We start from the raw sequence: 20275 nt of genomic DNA on the forward strand, positions 1-20275 counted from the left end.
AGATTAACGTTCTTTGGTGGGAAAAGTGCAAAATCAATCATAGAACAGCAGCAATGGACCTTGTGAAGATGCTGGAGGAGACAGGTACAAAATTATATCCTGTTGATAACTGGGATGTGCAGGTGAGTGAGCCGGTCAAGGATCGATTCGGACAAAGCGGTAGATTGTATGATAAGCGACAGTTTATTCAGAGTGAAGATATCTGGTACAGCGTATACGGGCCCGTTCATTCAGCTCATAAGGAACCTCCAGAAAAAAGCCCCGCTAACAGTGTGCACATGTATTATATACAGAACAGAAAGTAGGTTGATTCTAGAAGATCGGGTCTTCGGATTGGTTCAGGCTGGAGTGTAGTCTTCTTGTATTGGCTCAGTTGGACCATCCGTCATCATAGAGTCTCGTCGTACCTGTCCTTGGTCACACAATGTTCAGCTAAAAAGGAGATTAGGTGTGTGCGTGTGTGTTCCTCTTTCTCAGGGTTGGGGTGCCTCTGCAGCTGGTGTTTGTCACGAGATAGTGTATCAGACTCAGCAACCCCTCAATGGCGCTTTGTGGTTAGGCCGCTCGCTGTTATGTAGAGAACAGGATGTTCCAGTGTCTGTGTGTGTTGACCTTGAGTATGTGTGAAGGAGGGTGTAACGTGTTATAACAGCTACAATCCACAGTAAAACGAGTCCTATATCGAAATAACCTGAAAGGAACACTAAACCAGGAAGAAGCCACTGCTCCAAAACCACCATAAAAAAGCCAGTATGCAACTGTACATGGGGACAAATATTGTACTATTTGGAGAAATGTCCTCTCCTCTGATGAAACAAAAATAGAACTGTTAGGCCATAATGACCATCGTTATGTTTGGAGGGAAAAGGGTGAGGCTTGCAAGCCGAAGAACACCATCCCAACTGTGAAGCACAGGGGTGGCAGCATCATGTTGTGGGGGTGCTTTTCTGCAAGAGGGACTGGTGCACTTCACAAAATAGTTGGCATCATGAGGACCTTACAGATAATTGTACATGTGGGGTACAGAGACGAGATGATTTTTAAATGACTTTGTGTTTAAGCACATTTTAACTCCAACTTATTTAGGCTTGCCATAAGTGGTTTACTACTTGAGTCAAGACAATTTAGCGTTTTATTTAATTTATTTGTAAACATTTCTAAAACCATAATTTCAGTTTGACATGAAGTATTGTATGTCGTTAAACAATCTCAATTGAATCCCTTTTAAATTCAAGCTGTAACAACAAAATGTGGATAAAGTCAAAGGGAATACTCTCTGAAGGCTCTGTATCTAACTTGAGTACAGGCTCCCTTAAAACTGGATGTCGCCAGACAAGCATTGTCTGGATATCTTACAAGTGTAGAGGGACCTGGAAATTTAAACCATAATTATCCCACCCTCTACAGGTGACTTAACTTGATTGCATCACCTGTAAATGTATGTCATCAATGTCAAATAATTTGCATACAGGGGAGGGGACAGGATATCTGGACAAAATGCAGACAGATGAGACAATTTACGACCAGCACAATCAGAATGTGGATAAGACCAAGGACGCATGTTTGCCCAGATATAAACAGGGCTCTTGCGTAACTGTTTCAGATACCAGTGTACGCCTGTCCACGCCAGAAATGGAAGCACTACTGTACGTCGCTTTAGCTAAAACACCTGCCAAATAGCTATTATACATTAGGATCTCAACTCTAAAAGTCTTAGCCGTTGGGTGTTTGTCACAACAAAATGCCACAGATCAAGTTTTGAAGGAGCGTGCAATTGGCATGCTGACTGCAAGAATGTCCACCAGATAATGTTAACTTCTCTACCATAAGCCACCTCCAACTTCATTTACAGAATTTCAACTGGCCTCACTACCCCAGACTACGTGTAACCGTACCAGCCCAGGACCTCCACGTCCAGCTTCTTCACCTGCGGGATCTTCTAAGACCAGCCACCAGGACAACTGATGGAACTGTGGGTTTGCACAACTGAAGAATTTCTGCACAAACGGTCAGAAACAATCGCAGGGAAGCTCATCTGGGTGCTCGTCGTTCTCACCAGGGTCTTGACCGGACTGCAGTTCGGTGTCGTAACTGACATCAGTGGGCAAATGTTCACCATCAATGGCCACAAGCACATTGGAAAAGTGTGCTCTTCATGGATGAATCCGTTTCAACTCTACTGGGCAGATGGCTATGTGCGGATGAGCGGTTTGCTCATGTCAACATTGTGGGGTTATGGCAAAAGCTACGGACAACGAACACAATTGCATTATCAATGGCAATTTGAAAGCACAGGGATACCGTGACGAGATCCTGAGGCCCATTGTCGTGCCGTTCATCCGCTGCCATCACCTCATGTTCCGCAAGGATCTGCACACAATTCCTAGAAGCTGAAAATGTCCCAGTTCTATCGCCTGCATACTCGCCAGACGTCACCCATTGAGCATGTTTAGGATGCTCTGAATCGATGTGTACGACAGCATGTTCCAGTTTCCGCCCATACCCAGCAACTTCGCACAGCCATTGAAGAAAAGTGGGGCAACGCTCCACAATCAACTCTATACGAAAGATGTTGCGCTGCATGAGGCAAATGGTGGTCACACCAGATACTGACTGGTTTTCTGATCCACGTTTATTTTTGTGATAAACAGGAATCAAAGTCCCACGAAAAATCAGCAGATTATTTATTACTTACAGAAACATGGAACAAAACAAAAAATGTGATTTCTGTTCGTGTACATGGATTCGTTAATGTGAATAGTCACCAACCTTAAACTGCGAGTGAGAAGTTTGTTTGTGTGTGATTTTATGGTATAGACAAGTGGTCTGAGACGCTTCTAGCATTTGCTACCTTTGAAAACAGTAAACTGGTTCGATGAGACAACTTAACAAAATAGACCAGCAAATTAACATTTGCAGTGCTTGTGACATCTTCTTTCATGCCCCTCCCTCCCTCCCTCCCTCCCGCTCTCTCTCTCTCTCTCTCCCTCAAAAGAACAGTCCTCTCATCCTCCGGCCGATGCCCTGTCTGTCGTACAAGACGTTGAACTTGTTGATGAACTGGTTCATGCTGTTGCAGGTCTTGGTGATGGTACCTAGGTAAGCCATGAGGCCCACGTCATTGCATTGCTGAGGATAGAAGGAAGGAGATTCATATGCTTTCACAGTACAGTGCCAATCCAACCCATATAAGCTTAAATGAGTGACCCTTGAGTGATTTAATGTTGGAATTCAGCAAAAAATGTATGTTCGTTATCCTTCCAACTAGGCAGACTACCACATAACTGAGGCCAAGTGCCTAAGTGGGGACAACTTACATCGTAGAAGTCGGTCTTGAATTTGATGGTGCTGAGAACAGGCAGTCTATGGCACAAAGCATTGGCTTCTCTGAGGATCTCGTGGTTAAATGGAACCTCTCCTGGGTCGTACCAAATCAGAAGGGGAGAGTGTGTAACAAAAGAGAGCATGAGGGAAGAAATAAACACATAAGTTGTTTGGATATACAGTGCATTCGGAAAGTATTCAGAGTCCTTGATTTCCCCCACATTTTATTACACTAGCCTTATTCTAATACGGATTAAATAAAACATTATTCAAGCTACACCCAATATCCCATAATAACAAAGCAAATTTGAAGAAAAATAATATATATATTATCACATTTACATAAGTATTCAGACACTTTACTCTGTAATTTGTTGAAGCACTTTTGGCAGCGATTACAGCCTCGAGTCTTCTTGGGTATCATGCTACAAGCTTGGTACAGCTGTATTTGGAGAGTTTCTCCCATTCTTCTCTGCAGATCCTCTCAAGCTCTGTCAGGTTGGATGGGGAGCTTCGCTGCACAGCTATTTTCAGGTCTCTCCAGAGATGTTCGATCAGGTTCAAGTCCGGGCTTTGGCTGGGCCACACAAGGACATTCAGAGACTTGTCCCGAAGCCACTGCTGCATTGTCTTGGCTGTATGCTTAGGGTCATTGTCTTGTTGGAAGGTGAACCTTCACCCCAGTCTGGGGTCCTTAGTGCTCTGAGGCAGGTTGTCATCAAGGATCTCTGTACTTTCCTCCGTTCATCTATGCCTCAATACTGACTAGTCTCCTAGTCCCTGCCACTGAAAAACATCAACACAGGATGATGCTGCCCACCACCATGCTTCACCGTAGGGATGGTGCCAGGTTTCCTCCAGACGTGACGGTTGACATTCATGCCGAAGAGTTCAATCTTGGTTTCATCAGACCAGAGAATCTTGTTTCTCATCGTCCGAGAGTCTTCACATTGAGAGTCCTTTAGGTGCCTTTTGGTAAACTCCAAGCAGGCTGTCATGTGCCTTTTACTGAGGAGTCGCTTCCGTATGGCCACTACCATAAAGACCTGATTGGTAGAGTACTGCAGAGATGGGAGAACCTTCCAGAAGGACAACCATTTCAACAGAGGAACTCTGGGACTCTGTCAGAGTGACAATCGACTTCTTGGTCACCTCCCTGACCAAGGCCCTTCTCCCCTGATGGCTCAGTTTGGCTGGGCGTCCAACTCTAGGCTGATCTTGGTGGTTCCAAACTTCTTCCATTTAATAATGATGGAGGCCAATGTGTTCTTGGGGACCTCCAATGCTGCAGACATTTTTTAGTACCGTTTCCCCAGATCTGTGCCTCAATACAATCCTGTCTTATGTAAATATGGTCTTTTTTTCTATTTAATACATTTGCTAAAAATTCTAAACCTGTTTTCGCTTTGTCCTTATGGGGTATTCTGTGTCGATTGCTGAGGATGTTTTGTTAGAATAAGGCTGTAGGCGTCACAAAATGTGGAAAAGGGTCAAGGGGTCTGAATTAGAGGTCGACCGATTAATCGGAAAGTTCTCATAACAATCGGAAATCGGTATTTTTGGGCGCCGATGTGCCGAATGTTTATTTTTATATACCTTTATTTAATCTTTATTTAACTAGGCAAGTCAGTTAATTAAGAACACATTCTTATTTTCAATGACGGCCTGGGTTAACGGTGGGTTAACTGCCTTGTTCAGGGACAGAAAGACAGATTTTTACCTTGTCAGCTCGGGGGATCCAATCTTGCAACCTTACAGTTAACGAGTCCAACGCAATAACGACCTGCCTCTCTCGTTGCGCTCCACAAGGAGCCTGCCTGTTACGCGAATGCAGTAAGCCAAGGTAAGTTGCTAGCTAGCATTAAACTTATCTTATAAAAAACAATCAATCATAATCACTAGTTAACTACACATGGTTGATGATATTACTAGATATTATCTAGCGTGTCCTGCGTTGCATATAATCTGACTGAGCATACAAGCACCTGACTGAGCGGTGGTAGGCAGAAGCAGGCGCGTAAACATTCATTCAAACAGCACTTTCGTGCGTTTTGCCAGCAGCTCTTCACTGTGCTTCAAGCATTGCGCTGTTTATGACTACGACTTCAACTCCCGAGATGAGGTTGGTGTAACCGAAGTGAAATGGCTAGCTAGTTAGCGCACGCTAATTGCGTTTCAAACGTCACTCGCTCTGAGCCTTCTAGTAGTTGTTCCCCTTGCTCTGCATGGGTAACGCTGCTTTAGGGGGGCTGTTGTCGTTGTGTTCCTGGTTCGAGCCCAAGGGAGGAGCGAGGAGAGGGACGGAAGCTATACTGTTACACTGGCAATACTAAAGTGCCAATAAGAACATCCAATAGTCAAAGGTTAATGAAATACAAATGGTATAGAGGGAAATAGTCCTATAATTCCTACAACCTAAAACTTCTTACCTGGGAATATTGAAGACTCATGTTAAAAGGAACCACCAGCTTTCATATGTTCTCATGTTCTGAGCAAGGAACTTAAACATTAGCTTTCTTACAAAGCACATATTGCACTTTTACTTTCTTCTCCAACACTTTGTTTTTGCATTATTTAAAACAAATTGAACATGTTTCATTATGGATTTTATTGATGTATTATATTAAGTTAAAATAGGTGTTCATTCAAGTATTGTTGTAATTGTCATTATTACAAATAAATACATTTAAAAATAAAAATTAATCGGACAATTAATCGGTTATCGACTTATTTGGTCTTCCAATAATCGGTAAGTGCGTTGAAAAAACATAATCGGTCGACCTCTAGTCTGAATAGTTTCCCGAAGGCACTGTAGATTGTTGAGAGATCAAGGGCTGGAAATGACTCAAAGGTAATAAAAGCATATTGTTTCCAGACTCACTTGAACAGTCATTCTTTCGGCCTTTTCATCACACAGACAGCGGTTCTCTCACCTGCTTCCACAGCTTTGACGTATTCCAGGATGACTTTCACCCTGCTGTGGAGCATCTTAATTGCACTGTGTTGGGCTATGAGATGTTCTGCCACTGAACAGAAGACACACAACAGGGAGAGTGGTTGAGAGTGCATTTGTAAACCTTTGGCTGTATCAGACGTACCATGCAGATCATTTGCTGGGGAGGCGTTTTAAAATGGTGGGCCTTGTAAAATTGGGGGTATGGGCAGCCGTTACTATAGTTACCTGTTGAATTCTCCCCTGTGCCAGTGGCTGTCATGCGAGCCACGTGGTCCACTCCGATTCGCTCCGCCTCTTCTGTGGCCAGAGTGTACCCCAGCTCAGCAAACAACATGGTCGCCTGCGATTGGGCAATAGGGAACAGCCAAGCTTACAACTCAGCCACTCGTACTAATCACAGTGATGTGTGTGGTAGGAGAGCTTGAGTTACCTCTCCGTTGATGATGTCGATGACAGACTCGTACACGTTGACAGGGAGCTGGGAGAGACAGGACATGTTAGAATTACCATATGTACTGTATAGCCAAGGAACGGTCTTGCATAAAAAGCAAGTAACGTTCATTTAAAGATGGAATCCGTATCAGCATCGTCCTTATTGGTTTTGTGGACAGTGGTAAAAAAAAGACAGTACATATTCTGCTGTTCTATGCAATGTTTTCCGAGGGGGGAAAAAAAACAGCGTTTGTTGTTTGGAAAAACATTTTTGTTGTTGTAATATCCCAAAATGGAAAGTTTCACAATTAAGGATTCCACCTTTAAGAATGTTTTCTACATGAGAGTCTAAGCCAGTGGCGGTGGGGTTTCTAATAAGCTATATGGAATTGTTTGAAGAAAAATCATACCAAGGATCATTTTACTATTTGATTTTGAATTAAGACCCCTTGAAGTATCGACATTTTGATGAAAATGTGTATTTGGCCTTCCTGCTGTTAGCCCAGACAGACGCATTGAATAACAGAACTACAACCGATATTTAGATTTTTCGGGGGGGGGTGCCCATCCTATTTCTGAGAGATAATACTTGTATTTAACCCCTTATTGTCATCACCATATACTTCCATAAATATTTTCAACCGTTACCGGGGGGACCTTTAGACGAGTCCTGTGAGGCCTGTTGGCGTACTATTAGTGGGCAGCCCAAACTGTTGGAACACTACACACGCTGGCAGATTGGCTGTACCGACTTCAGACGAGTCCCAAGAGGCTTGTAAGGGTCATAGAGCAAAATGAAGAACATTGTGTTCCTGAGAGTCCTCTTTCATAGAGGGTCATAACAGTTTATAGGCCAAACCGTTAGGAGGCTACATATTTTGTGAGAAGACAGATTTTCGGGATGTCTCATGGTCTGAAACACCGCTCTAGCTCCATCACCTCATGTTACATTAGTGGACGCAGTGGATTGAGACACATCCAATGCAACAAAAACACTATATCCAGTGGGGTTTTGGGGGTGAAGAGTCAAGGGAGTGCAATTGAGTTTCTCCCTTGGCCTCTATTGGTTGACCTAGCTAGCTATAACTAGGCTACTCATATGTATTTTTAGCTTTTGAAGCGCTTTGAAAAAAAATGTGTTATGAAAAAAGCACTAAAGAAGATTAATTTATTATTATATAAACTATTTCCAAATGAGAAACTCACATCTGTGTGTTTGGTCATTGGGTTGAGCTTGAGGAACAGAGGACTCTCAATGATCTCACACACCTGGAGAAGAGAGAAGAAAAGCCAATAAGAAAACAGCATCCTGTTGGCCAAACTGACATTTCAAATCACAACAATCCACTGACCAATTAGTGTAAAAGTACATTTTAGCATGCCTCTAATTACTCCCCCACGGAACATGCCCCGCCTCATGGAAAATGAAACGTAGTCCCCTTTGCTCTGCCTACCTGCTTGTGAATGTGGATGTCTGATTGGTCACAAGGACCGCCTGTGGTATACCAGCCCAGGAATTCCATGTCCTTGAAAACCTGTTTGACTGAGAGGCAGGTGAAAGAGGTCAGGTGCCATTATGAATCAAGCAGAACAGGAATGCTGATCTAGGATCAGGTCCCCTACTAAAGTAAATCTTATTAATTGTGATTTAAAAAGGCAAAACCAAATCGTAGACCAGAACTCCTAATGAGGTTTAGTTCCACTTGGTCACACCGAGGGCTTCAGGCACAAGTCTACGATGACATGTTTAGCTTCAGAGATGGAGGGGAAACCGTGACACAGCACAACATACATCCCTTTTCATATTGCACTTTCCTCACCATCAGTAATTAATGCCATCTGACCTTTTCTTTGTAAGGTAGGTTAGTGAAATCAACACGCGTGTGTGTGATGAGACTCACATTGCTCCTCCTTGGTGTAGTAGTACTCCTTGTCAATGTGTGCTCGGTCATCTACCAACTGATGAAGCAGCTCAAAGGAGTTCATCACCTCAATGTTTCTACCCTCCTGCTTCCCGATCAGGGCGCCAATCACTGGGTGATAAAGGAAAGGATCAAATGCAACATAAAACAGCCGATTGGAACCGACACACATACAGGCTATAGCAAAGCCCATTGAAACTGTCATTAACTGGAACCCAGGGCTGTGACGGGCCATGGAATTTTGGATGACAGTAATTGGCCAGCCAAATGACCAGTCTTTGATATAACTGTTCGAATAGGAACAGCTTTTTTTGACACATTTTCTCCTCTCCACCTGACTGCATGTGCTGCCATAGAAATAGAATGAATAGAACGGGCATCCCATTCAAGTCAATGCTGGCATAATGGGTGGACTGGCGGCCATTGCGAGGGTATCCATAGGAGCGAAGCAAGAACTAAAATATGTGCTGTGATTTGTTGATTCAACTCAACTGATGTTACAAAAATACATTCCATGGCACGAGGCACCACATGATCATTTGAATGAACATTCTACATTAAAGAAAATCACTGCATCACAATACCAGGCAGCCGTTGTGAGTGTACCTATGAGTTTACCAGTCTAATTGGTTCCAAACCCGTTCTAGTCATTATATTTCTGTATGCTACATTGATGAGGGTATTGCATAAGCAACCAAAGCATAGTTCGCTTGTTTCAGCAAATACGTTTCAACAGTCGAAACTAACCTAAACGCAAAAAATGCCTGGTTATCCCGTCTTCAGTCATCTGTTCGTTTCACACACAAAAAAGGGGTATTTAGAGGTATTTTATTCCATAAGCATCTTCAGCCATAACCCTCAGTTATATGGTAATTGTGGCAGCCCTACTGTAACCATACCCATGTAAGATGCCCTTCCCACTGCTGTGTTTGTTCTCTTGCAGTTCCTTAACTATACTGAACAAAAATATCAAATGCAAAATGTAGGGTCACGTGTTTCATGAGCTGGAATAAGAGCTCAGAAATCTTCCATACAAACAATGCGTACATCCCTGGTGAGCATTTCTCCTTCGCCAAGATAGTCCATCCATCTGACAGGTGTGGCATATCAAGAAGCTGATTAAACAGCATGATCATTACACAGATGTACCTTGTGCTGGGGACAATAAAAGGCCACTCTAAAATATACAGTTGTGTCACATCACAATGCAGCAGATGTCCCAAATTTTGAGGGAGTGTGCAATTGGCATGCTGACTGCAGGAATGTCCATCAGAGCTGTTGCCAGAGAAGTTAATTTCTCTACCCCAAGTTGTTTTAGAGAATTTGGCAGTACGTCCAACCAGCATCATACCACGTGTAACCGGGCAAGCCCAGGACCTCCACATCCGGATAACCAACTTCAAATGGGCAAATGCCCACTGTAGAAAAGGCCCATGGAGTTGGTGGAATAATCCTTTAATTCATTGCCATTTACTCAGCTGGGCCAGGGGCGCTTTAATTAAGTCAGGTGGAAATGTCCGACAGATCTCAACTCCATAAAAGGAGGAAATTGCCATCGCCTGATCTCGCTGCTTTCTCTTCCTTAACTCCATCTGATCCAGAAGTTCTGTGCGTCCATGAATCCACTTAAGTCCACCGACTATGTTACCTTTCATCTGAGGCGATCGGGAGAGTGGGCCATCCAGTTACTGTTAATAGTTACTACTGCGGAGCGCGGCTTGGAGCGCAGCTTCAAACATATTGTGTAATGTGAATTGTCAATGATCACGGCCCTACGGATCCTCATAGGCCAATTATGCAATCAATATGGTTCATGTGTATTGAAATGAATTATATGTACACATGAAGACAATTGAAAGAGTGAAATGAGAAACGTCATTGTTGCTAACTGATTGAGTTTGATAATGGGGATTATAGATTGTATAACCATTCACTGTTTGTATTCTTTCATAATTTATGATAGTTACGAGCCTAAATGACTCGCGGATGATTACTATCGACTTCTTAATGAACTGGACTGTTGAATTCCCTAAATTATGTTAATAATGAATGATATGGTTTGATCTTTGATTATGAATTTGGTTGGATACATGTTATTTGTTTCCTTTGTGATGCAGCACAGACTACTCAGTAAATATACCACTTTATGGTTAAAGGAATTCCTGCCTCAGTCTCATCCATTCCTCTGTCACCTGACATGTGACCACATGTTCACCTTCACTGTCAGTCATCCTACCTGTCCAGCTACCCACACAGATTCCACTAATCTTTCACCCACCTTCGATGGCCACTGGCACCCTGGAGAAGTGTGCCAGTAGTCACCCATTTCAACTGTACTGTGCAGATGGCAAAAAAACTCTAGACCACCTTTACGCCACACACAGACGCATATAAAGCTTTCCATAGCCCTCCATTTGTCAAATCTGACCATAATTCTACCCTCCTGATTCGTGCTAACAAGTAAAAACGAAAGCAGGAAGTACAGTGCCTTGCGAAAGTATTCAGCCCCCTTGAACTTTGCGACCTTTTGCCACATTTCAGGCTTCAAACAAAGATATAAAACTGTATTTTTTTGTGAAGAATCAACAAGTGGGACACAATCATGAAGTGGAACGACATTTATTGGATATTTCAAACTTTTTTAACAAATCAAAAACTGAAAAATTGGGCGTGCAAAATTATTCAGCCCCCTTAAGTTAATACTTTGTAGCGCCACCTTTTGCTGCGATTACAGGTGTAAGTCGCTTGGGGTGTCTATCAGTTTTTCACATCGAGAGACTGACATTTTTTCCCATTCCTCCTTGCAAAACAGCTCGAGCTCAGTGAGGTTGGATGGAGAGCATTTGTGAACAGCAGTTTTCAGTTCTTTCCACAGATTCTCGATTGGATTCAGGTCTGGACTTTGACTTGGCCATTCTAACACCTGGATGTGTTTATTTTTGAACCATTCCATTGTAGATTTTGCTTTATGTTTTGGATCATTGTCTTGTACTAATCAAACAGGTAAAGCGTCAATACAGGATTAAGATAGAATCCTACTAGACCGGCTCTGACGCTCGTCGGATGTGGCAGGGCTTGCAAACTATTACACACTACAAAGAGAAACCCAGCTGCGAGCTGCTCAGTGACACAAGCCTACCAAACGAGCTAAATGCCTTTTTATTTCATGCTCCCTTAGAGGCAAGCAACACTGAAGCATGCATGAGAGCACCAGCTGTTCCGGATGACTGTGTGATCATTCTCTCTGTAGCCGGAGTGCGGAAGACCTTTAAACAGGTCAACATTCAAAGCCGTGGGGATAGACGGGTTACCAGGATGTATAGCCAAAGCATGTGCGGACCAACTGGCCAGTGTCTTCACTGACATTTTCAACCTCTCCCTGACAGTCTGTAATACCTATATTTCAAACAGACCACCATAGTCCATGTGTCCAAGAAAGTGAAGGTAACCTGCCTAAATGATTACCGCCCTGTAGAACTCATGTCGGTAGCCATGAAGGGCTTTGAAAGGCTGGTCATGGCTCACATCAACACCATCAACCCAGAAACCCTAGACCAACTCCAATTCGCATACAGCCCCAACAGATCCACAGATGATGCAATCTCAATCCACACTGCCCTTTCACACCTGGACAAAAGGAACACCTATGTGAGAATGCTGTTCATTGACTGCAGCTCAGCGTTCAACACCATAGTACCCTCGAAACTCATCACTAAGCTAAGGATCCTGGGACTAAACACCACTCTCTGCAACTGGATCCTGGACTTCCTGACAGGCCACCCCTAGGTGGTAACGGTAGGCAGCAGCACATCTGCCACGCTGATCCTCAACACTGGGGCGACTGCGTGGCCAAGCACATTTCCAACACCATGATTAAGTTTGCTGACACCAACAGTGCTAGGCCTGATCACCGACAACGATGAGACAGCCTATATGGAGGAGGTCAGAGACCTGGCAGTGTGGTGCCAGGACAACAACTTCTCCCTCAATGTGAGCAAGACAAAGAAGCTGATTGTGGACTACAGGAAAAGGAGGGCCGAACAGGCCCACATTAACGTCAACGGGGCTGCAGTGGAGCAGGAGGAGAGCTTCAAGTTCCTTGGTGTCCACATCACCAACAAACTATCATGGTCCAAACACACCAAGACAGTTGTGAAGAGGGCAGGACAACACCTTTTCCGCTCCAGGAGAGATACAAATTTGGCATTGGTCCCCAGATCCTCAAAGAGTTCTACAGCTGCACCATCGAGAGCATCCTGACCAGTTGCATCACTGCCTGGTATGGCAACTGCTCGGCATCTGACTATAAGACACTTACAGAGGGTACTGCGTATGACCCAGTACATCACTAGGGCCAAGCTTCTTGACATCCAGGACCTATATACTCGGCGGTGTCAGAGGAAGGCCCAAAAAAATTGTGACTCCAGTCACTCATACTCTTGTCCCAGCTACCGCAGGGCAAGCGGTACCAGACCGCCAAATCTAGGACCAAAAGGCTCTTTAACAGCTTCTTCCCCCAAGCCATAAGACTGCAGAACAATTAATAGAATGGCTACCCGGACTATTTACATTGACCCCCCCGCTCTTTGTATTTACACTGTTGCTACTCGCTGTTTGTTATCTATGCATAGTCACTTTACAAATTACCTTGACTAACCTGTACCCCCACACATTGACTCAGTACCACCTGTATATAGCCTCGTTATTGTTATGTAATTTTCTTTCATGTTACTTTTTACTTTAGTTTATTTAGTAAATATTTCCTTAACTATTTCTTGAACTGCATTGTTGGTTAACAGCTTGTAAGTAAAGCATTTCATGGTAATACTGTTGTATTCGGCGCATGTGACAAATACAAATGTATTTGATTTGACAGTGAAAAAAATTGCATTTTATCGATGGCAATTTGAATGCACCAAAGACACCGTGATGAGATCCGGAGGCTCATTGTCATGCCATTCATTCATCCTCCGCCACCACCTCATGTTTCGCAAGGATCTGTTACACTATTCCTGGAAGCTGAAAATGTCCCAGGTCTTCCATGGCCTGCATACTCCCCAGGCATGTCAACCATTGAGCATGTTTGGGATGCTCTGGATTGACATGTACAACAGCATATTACAGTTCCCTCCAATATCCAGCAACTTTGAACAGCCATTGAAGAGCAGTGGAACAAAATTCCGCAGACGACAATCAACAGCCTGATTAACTTTATGTGAAGGAGATGTGTCGCGCTGCATGAGGCAAATGGTTGTCACACCAAATACTGACTGGTTTTCTGATCCACGCCCCTACTTTATTTTTAGGAATCTGTGACCAACAGATGCATATCTGTATTCTCAGTCATGTGAAATCCATAGATTAGGGCCTAATTAACTAATTTAAATGGACTGATTTTATATGAACTGTTACTCAGTAAAAATCTTTTAAATTGTGGCAAGTTCGGTTTAAATTTTTGTTCAGTGTATTTTAATTATTGTCTTAACTTTTTACAAAGTATTTAAACTTTAAGACATTTACAGAGCAATATACTGAACCAATTTCAATCTCACCCCCATCCCCTTGTCCATTATTCCATGCCAAATGCAAGACAGTATAGAATTATTGGTATACTTGAAAACTGATCAGCACACATACCCTGCATGGGCCGCCCCTCCTGGGAGCGGATACGAATCCAGTGGTCTGAGATGTTGAGGATGACTAGAGGATGCAGGGCAACAGAGACACTGCCGGTGACCCCAGACGCCATAACACTGGGGCTGGCTGTGGGACAGACAAAAAAGAGAGGGTGGGTTTCCTTTACTTTTGGCCATCGCAGCCAAACATGGCCTCAGCACGACCACCTGCTTTCGAGCAAACAAAGCATCTGTGTTCTTGTATTGAATATTGTTTTCTTTAGATGAATGTTACAATATCAGTGTGTCGTTGAATTGAGCTGGATTTCAACAAACATGTACCACTTGGTAATATACAGGAAAGGTACAGTGAGGACATTGATTCTACTCAGCAGAGCTTCAGTTTATCAACAATGCTATTCCAATTGACATGTTAGAAGATGTGATCATGAAGTTAGCTAATCTCCATTGCTATAGTTAACCACTAGCTCGGTGTGGGGGACCAATTACATCGCGGTAATCAAGCTAGCCTAGGATGCAAAATATTTAGCTAATTAGCTAGCAATAGACAAGCTAACGTTAGTTGTTTAAACTGCAGATGCTTAGCTAGCTAACTACTACAGACGGACCAATCAATGTGTGACAGTTGAGATCAACTATTAACTAGCTAGTTAGCTAACAAGCCAATATTAACTGCAATCGTTTTGAAATTGCATAGATAATTAAGGCTTGGAATTCCCAGAAACCTCACAAAACGATATCGCGATATGATTTTTATTTTATTTGACCTTTATTTAACTAGTCAAGTCAGTTAAGAACACATTCTTATTTACAATGACGGACTAGGACCAGTGGGTTAACTGCCTGTTCAGGGGCAGAACGACAGATTTGTACCTTGTCAGCTCGGGGATTCAAACCTGCAACCTTTTGGTTTCCAGTCCAACGCTCTAACCACGAGGCTACCTGCCGACACATGCATTTCATGTGAGTCTCACGATTCTATATTTACTGCAATTCGACGATCCAAACATATTGCTCACCGTACAGTACGTCTGCTGCAGAGAGACAAGAGAGCCACGAGAAAACGATTAATGGAAATAAGTCGTGAAAACAAATGGTCTCCCTATTTAAAAAGATGGAAAACAAGCTACTGTATGTACACTTAGTGAAAGGGTGATATCTAGAACTTAAAAGGGTGAACCCTTTGAAAAACCCTTAGTGGTTGCAGGTAGAAAAAAAACGTTCTATGTATAAAAAAAAAACTTTGGGGTTCCATGTAGAACCCTTTCCACTGAGGGCCCTACATAGAGCCCTTTTTGGTTCTACCTGAAACTAAAATGGGTTATAGCCGAAACTAAAAAGGGTTCTATCCGGAACCAAAAGGGGTTCTACTATGGTGACAGCCGGGGGACCATGCCATCTGCACCGTACAGTTGAAATGGGGACAGCCTTAGAACCCTTTACCTTTTTTCTAAGAATGTATGAAAGAAAACTACTACAGTTGGTGCAGGTACTGCAAACTACCGCAAAAATGAGTCAAAACATACGATATATAACTATCATTTTCTCCCTCATCACTAATAATAATAATAATAACACCGGTACAGTACGCACAAATACTAACGGGGACAGCCACGTTAGCTAAATGAGCTAGCTATGTTAACTAAAGTTAGCTAGCCTCGCTGAAGTAACGTTAGAGAACGCAAAGAAGAAATAATGGCAAGCTAAACACCATCGACAAAGGAGTAAAGTTAGCGCCAACACAATATATATACACAACCTTGTCAAATTCAAATAAATATATTGTGCTTAGGGATATTATTACCGGTCCCATCCACTTCCATTCCACCACCATTGCTCGTCGCCATCTTGTCCGACTATAGAACAATGCGTTTTTTTCTCAAACGCTAAGGGGCAGTGTTTGTTTGCTGCATTTACACAGCAGATTTGGTGATGCATGTTTTGGAAAATCTGAAGTTGTTATGCTTATTTATAAATAAATAAAATTACGCCTCTGTATATATATGCAATTCAAGGGGCTTTATTCCATGGGAAACATGTGTTAACATTGCCAAATCAATATCTGGTAACGTTACTCACATAAAAGGTGTTCATTTCGCACATAGAGTCTTTAAGAAGGTGTAGGAACGTTTTCCCTTAAGCAACCGTTTCTGCGGGGTTCATTACTTGAATGCAACTTTGGTACGTCGGTGTATTTTGTCCGTGTACTCGACTGTACTTTTTGTTTACAAAATGGCAGACTTCAGAACTTCTACTCTCGATTATTTCCCAGAGAACATTTTAATTGATATTTTATCATATTTAGGTGTGCGAGAGCTCATCAGAACTGGAAGGTAAAACAAGTTAGCTAGTTGACGTCTGTGTTCAACATAAATATCCAAGATAGTTAGCTAGCAAACGTTAGCTTAAAAAAACACGTATCTTTGTCATGCCATTCATGTGGTGTATTTGCAGGGTGTGTAAGAGATGGAGACGCCTTGTAAAAGACCAACGTCTATGGCGAGCTGTTGATCTAACTGCATGGAAAGGGGTAAGAATGGTGCCTAATTGCATGATGATCTTACAATTTCATGACTTGACATGAAAATATTTCCGAGGCTGCTATGTCTAAAGAAGTCAGACGTTTTGTGATATATCCATGTTTCTCAGGTCCTACATACAATGATATTTCAGCAGACTTGATTCGATTATTGTTAACCTGTTTAAGGCCTCTCACCTTCTGCAACAAAATACAATGTTGATGCTTGCATTGAAGGCCTGTTTATTACCTGTAGACTAGCTAACTCTAAAGAATGTTCAAGTCATCACTCAAACACTGATGCATTGTTTCTTCTCCATTTCTCCCTCATTGGTTGTTGTCGTTCTACAACTGCTCTCCCTGCCCTTGGTGTCCATTTTGGGTCAGGTGACGTCGCGCATGCTGTGGGTTCTACTGCGCCAGTATCTGGGCACTGGGCTCCGATGCCTGCTGCTGCGTGGCTTGCTGCTCTCTGCTAGAGGCGGGGCATTTCTCTCAGAGTCCTGGCTTAAGGCTTTGTCCTCCACGTGCCCCCGTCTGCGCAGTCTTTCCCTGCTGCATGCAGACCTGAGAGGCTTGCGTAGTTGCCAGCTCCTGCCCACAACGCTGCAGGTCCTAGAGTTGCGTGGCTGTGAGCTGCCACAGAGCTTTTTCACCCAGACCCCACCCAGTCCTGAGAAACAAGCTGGAGCTGCGTCAACTGCTTCTACTCAGCAACATGGACGCGGTCAGACTGGGAAAGTGCCTGCCTCCACATCAGGATTTGCCATTGAGACGATGGTCCTTGATAATGTGCCCTCCTTCACAGACCTGCACCTGCAGAGTCTGGCTTCTTGGTTGGGACAGTGACTGGTTACACATGCAATGAACTGTCTCACAGGAAATGTAATGTTTCAATTCAACCCCTCGACCAGGGCTCTTCAGCTCTTAAAGGCACTGCATGGTCAATCCAATGTCTGCAGTGACCATATAGCATTTACTGCGATTCGGCCTCTGCATGCCTCCGGAGGCTGCCTTGAGAAGAAATTCAATGAATATATTGCAACTCTGGGGGGTTTCAGTAGGCTAGAAGTAGCCCACTAGTTTTGCTCACTGGCCCCCTGAAGTCTAGGAAAAATACTCTGTGATTCCCCAAAGCATTATGTTGCCTGTATTCATTAAGATATGAGAAAGTACAAATGGGAACTGTTTTAACCTTTTTCCACCAAGAAACTAACACGAATGTGTTCTAAACTGACTTGCCAGTTAAATTAAATAAATTGCAAAGTAGAACATACCTCAATAGATCATGAATAAACAAATATCCAGGAAATAGGATCAAGCTCTCTCAATCTGTAAAGCACACAGCATTTATCCCAAACTTGGTCCTGCCCCCCGGTGCACATGTAGTTTTTCGTCCCAGCACAACACAGCTAATTGAAATAACCAACATTAAGCTTTGATCATTTGAATCAGCTGTGTGAGTGTAACTGATATGAAATGGCTAACTAGTTAGCGGGGTGTGCGCTAAGTGTTTAAATCGGTGACGTCACTCACTCAAACCTTGAAGTAGTGGTTCCCCTTGCTCAGCAAGGGCTGTGGCTTTTGTGGAGCGATGGGTAACGATGCTTTGAGGGTGGCTGTTGTCTGTGTGCAGAGGGTTCCTGGTTCGAGCCCAGGTAGGGGCGAGGAGAGGGACGGAAGCTATGCTGTTACATAATGCTGGGGCAAAAAAAATAAAAAATGCAACTGAGGGACCAAGTTCGGGAAATCCTGATCTAACACAGTTATCCAGAACGTAAGACAGATCGAACACTGCAAGCACGGCAATATACACTGACTATACAAAACATTAAGAACACCTGCTCTTTCCACAACAGACTGACCAGGTGAATCCAGGTGAAAGCTATGATCCCTTATTTATGTCACTTGTTAAATCCACTTCAAATCGGTGAAGGGGAGGAGACCGGTTAAAGAAGTACTTTTAAACCGTGAGACATGGATTGTGTATGTGTGCCATTTAGACGGTGAATGGGCAAGACAAAAGGTTTAAGTGCCATTGATTGGGTATGATAGTAGGTGCCAGTGTAACCAGCCCTGTACCCGAGGATAGGGCTCTGGACACAATTCTGCCGGTTGTCTCTTTTAATGACTGAATGGATACAAATACAAGGCAAAAGTTAATGTCTGGATGCCATACAAGTATATTTGCCTCTCCTCATCACGCTCTGAGAAAACTGAGTAAAAGCATCAACAAAAAAATACATTTTACAAAATGTGCATATTCATATTTTCAAGAGACTCATTTTGTTTTATAAATGTTGTACACCAATACACTAAAAATGTGCTAATAAGTGCTAAATATTTCTTAGAGAGTGTTCTATTGTACCATTATACCTGAGGCATACTAATGAAGCAACAACGCCATTTTTGACATGCCCGGGCAAGTAACAATATGACGGCTAACTAGGCACATTAAACATGAAAATCGTCACATTTCACAACATACCTGCATGGAATGGATATAAATACAAGGCAAAAGTTAATGCTGCCGTCTGGACTCCCATACAAGTATATTTGCCTCTCCTCATCACACTCTGAGCAAACTGAGTTGGACCATGCTACGTGTTTGCCGAGTTGAACGAACCATGCTACGTGTTTGCCGAGTTGAACGAACCATGCTACGTGTTTGCCGAGTTGAACGAACCATGCTACGTGTTTGCCGAGTTGAACGAACCATGCTACGTGTTTGCCGAGTTGAACGAACCATGCTACGTGTTTGCCGAGTTGAACGAACCATGCTACGTGTTTGCCGAGTTGAACGAACCATGCTGCTACGTGTTTGCCGAGTTGAACGAACCATGCTACGTGTTGGACCATGCTACGTGTTTGCCGTGTTGGACCATGCTACGTGTTTGCCGAGTTGGACCATGCTACGTGTTTGCCGAGTTGGACCATGCTACGTGTTTGCCGAGTTGGACCATGCTACGTGTTTGCCGAGTTGGACCATGCTACGTGTTTGCCGAGTTGGACCATGCTACGTGTTTGCCGAGTTGGACCATGCTACGTGTTTGCCGAGTTGGACCATGCTACGTGTTTGCCGAGTTGGACCATGCTACGTGTTTGCCGAGTTGGACCATGCTACGTGTGTTTGCCGTGTTTGAGTTGGACCATGCTACGTGTTTGCCGAGTTGGACCATGCTACGTGTTTGCCGAGTTGAACCATGCTACGTGTTTGCCGAGTTGAACCATGCTACGTGTTTGCCGAGTTGAACCATGCTACGTGTTTGGACCATGACCGAGTTGGACCATGCTACGTGTTTGCCGAGTTGGACCATGCTACGTGTTTGCCGAGTTGGACCATGCTACGTGTTTGCCGAGTTGGACCATGCTACGTGTTTGCCGAGTTGGACCATGCTACGTGTTTGCCGAGTTGGACCATGCTACGTGTTTGCCGAGTTGGACCATGCTACGTGTTTGCCGAGTTGGACCATGCTACGTGTTTGCC

The 20275-nt window shown here is 43.5% G+C and overlaps 2 protein-coding genes across 2 annotated transcripts; one reads left to right on the forward strand and one right to left on the reverse strand.

Moving 5' to 3' along the window:
* Window positions 1-2667: 2667 nt before the first annotated feature.
* Window positions 2668-16196, reverse strand: LOC112258354 (COP9 signalosome complex subunit 6). Its single transcript, XM_024432677.2, has 10 exons — window positions 16075-16196; window positions 14272-14397; window positions 8614-8745; window positions 8167-8255; window positions 7919-7981; window positions 6711-6758; window positions 6506-6620; window positions 6258-6350; window positions 3318-3418; window positions 2668-3129 (listed from the first exon to the last, which is right to left on the reverse strand). The coding sequence occupies exons 1-10, from the start codon at window positions 16115-16117 to the stop codon at window positions 2989-2991; spliced, it is 951 nt and encodes a 316-aa protein (XP_024288445.1). The 5' UTR covers window positions 16118-16196; the 3' UTR covers window positions 2668-2988.
* Window positions 16197-16453: 257 nt separating this feature from the next.
* Window positions 16454-18105, forward strand: LOC112258355 (F-box/LRR-repeat protein 12). The gene is made up of 3 exons (XM_024432678.2): window positions 16454-16603; window positions 16725-16800; window positions 17176-18105. Exons 1-3 carry the CDS (start codon window positions 16503-16505, stop codon window positions 17635-17637), a joined length of 639 nt encoding a protein of 212 aa, XP_024288446.1. The 5' UTR covers window positions 16454-16502; the 3' UTR covers window positions 17638-18105.
* The last annotated feature ends 2170 nt before the right edge of the window (window positions 18106-20275 follow it).

Source organism: Oncorhynchus tshawytscha, linkage group LG09 (assembly GCF_018296145.1).
Source record: "Oncorhynchus tshawytscha isolate Ot180627B linkage group LG09, Otsh_v2.0, whole genome shotgun sequence".
Lineage (NCBI taxonomy): Eukaryota > Metazoa > Chordata > Actinopteri > Salmoniformes > Salmonidae > Oncorhynchus > Oncorhynchus tshawytscha.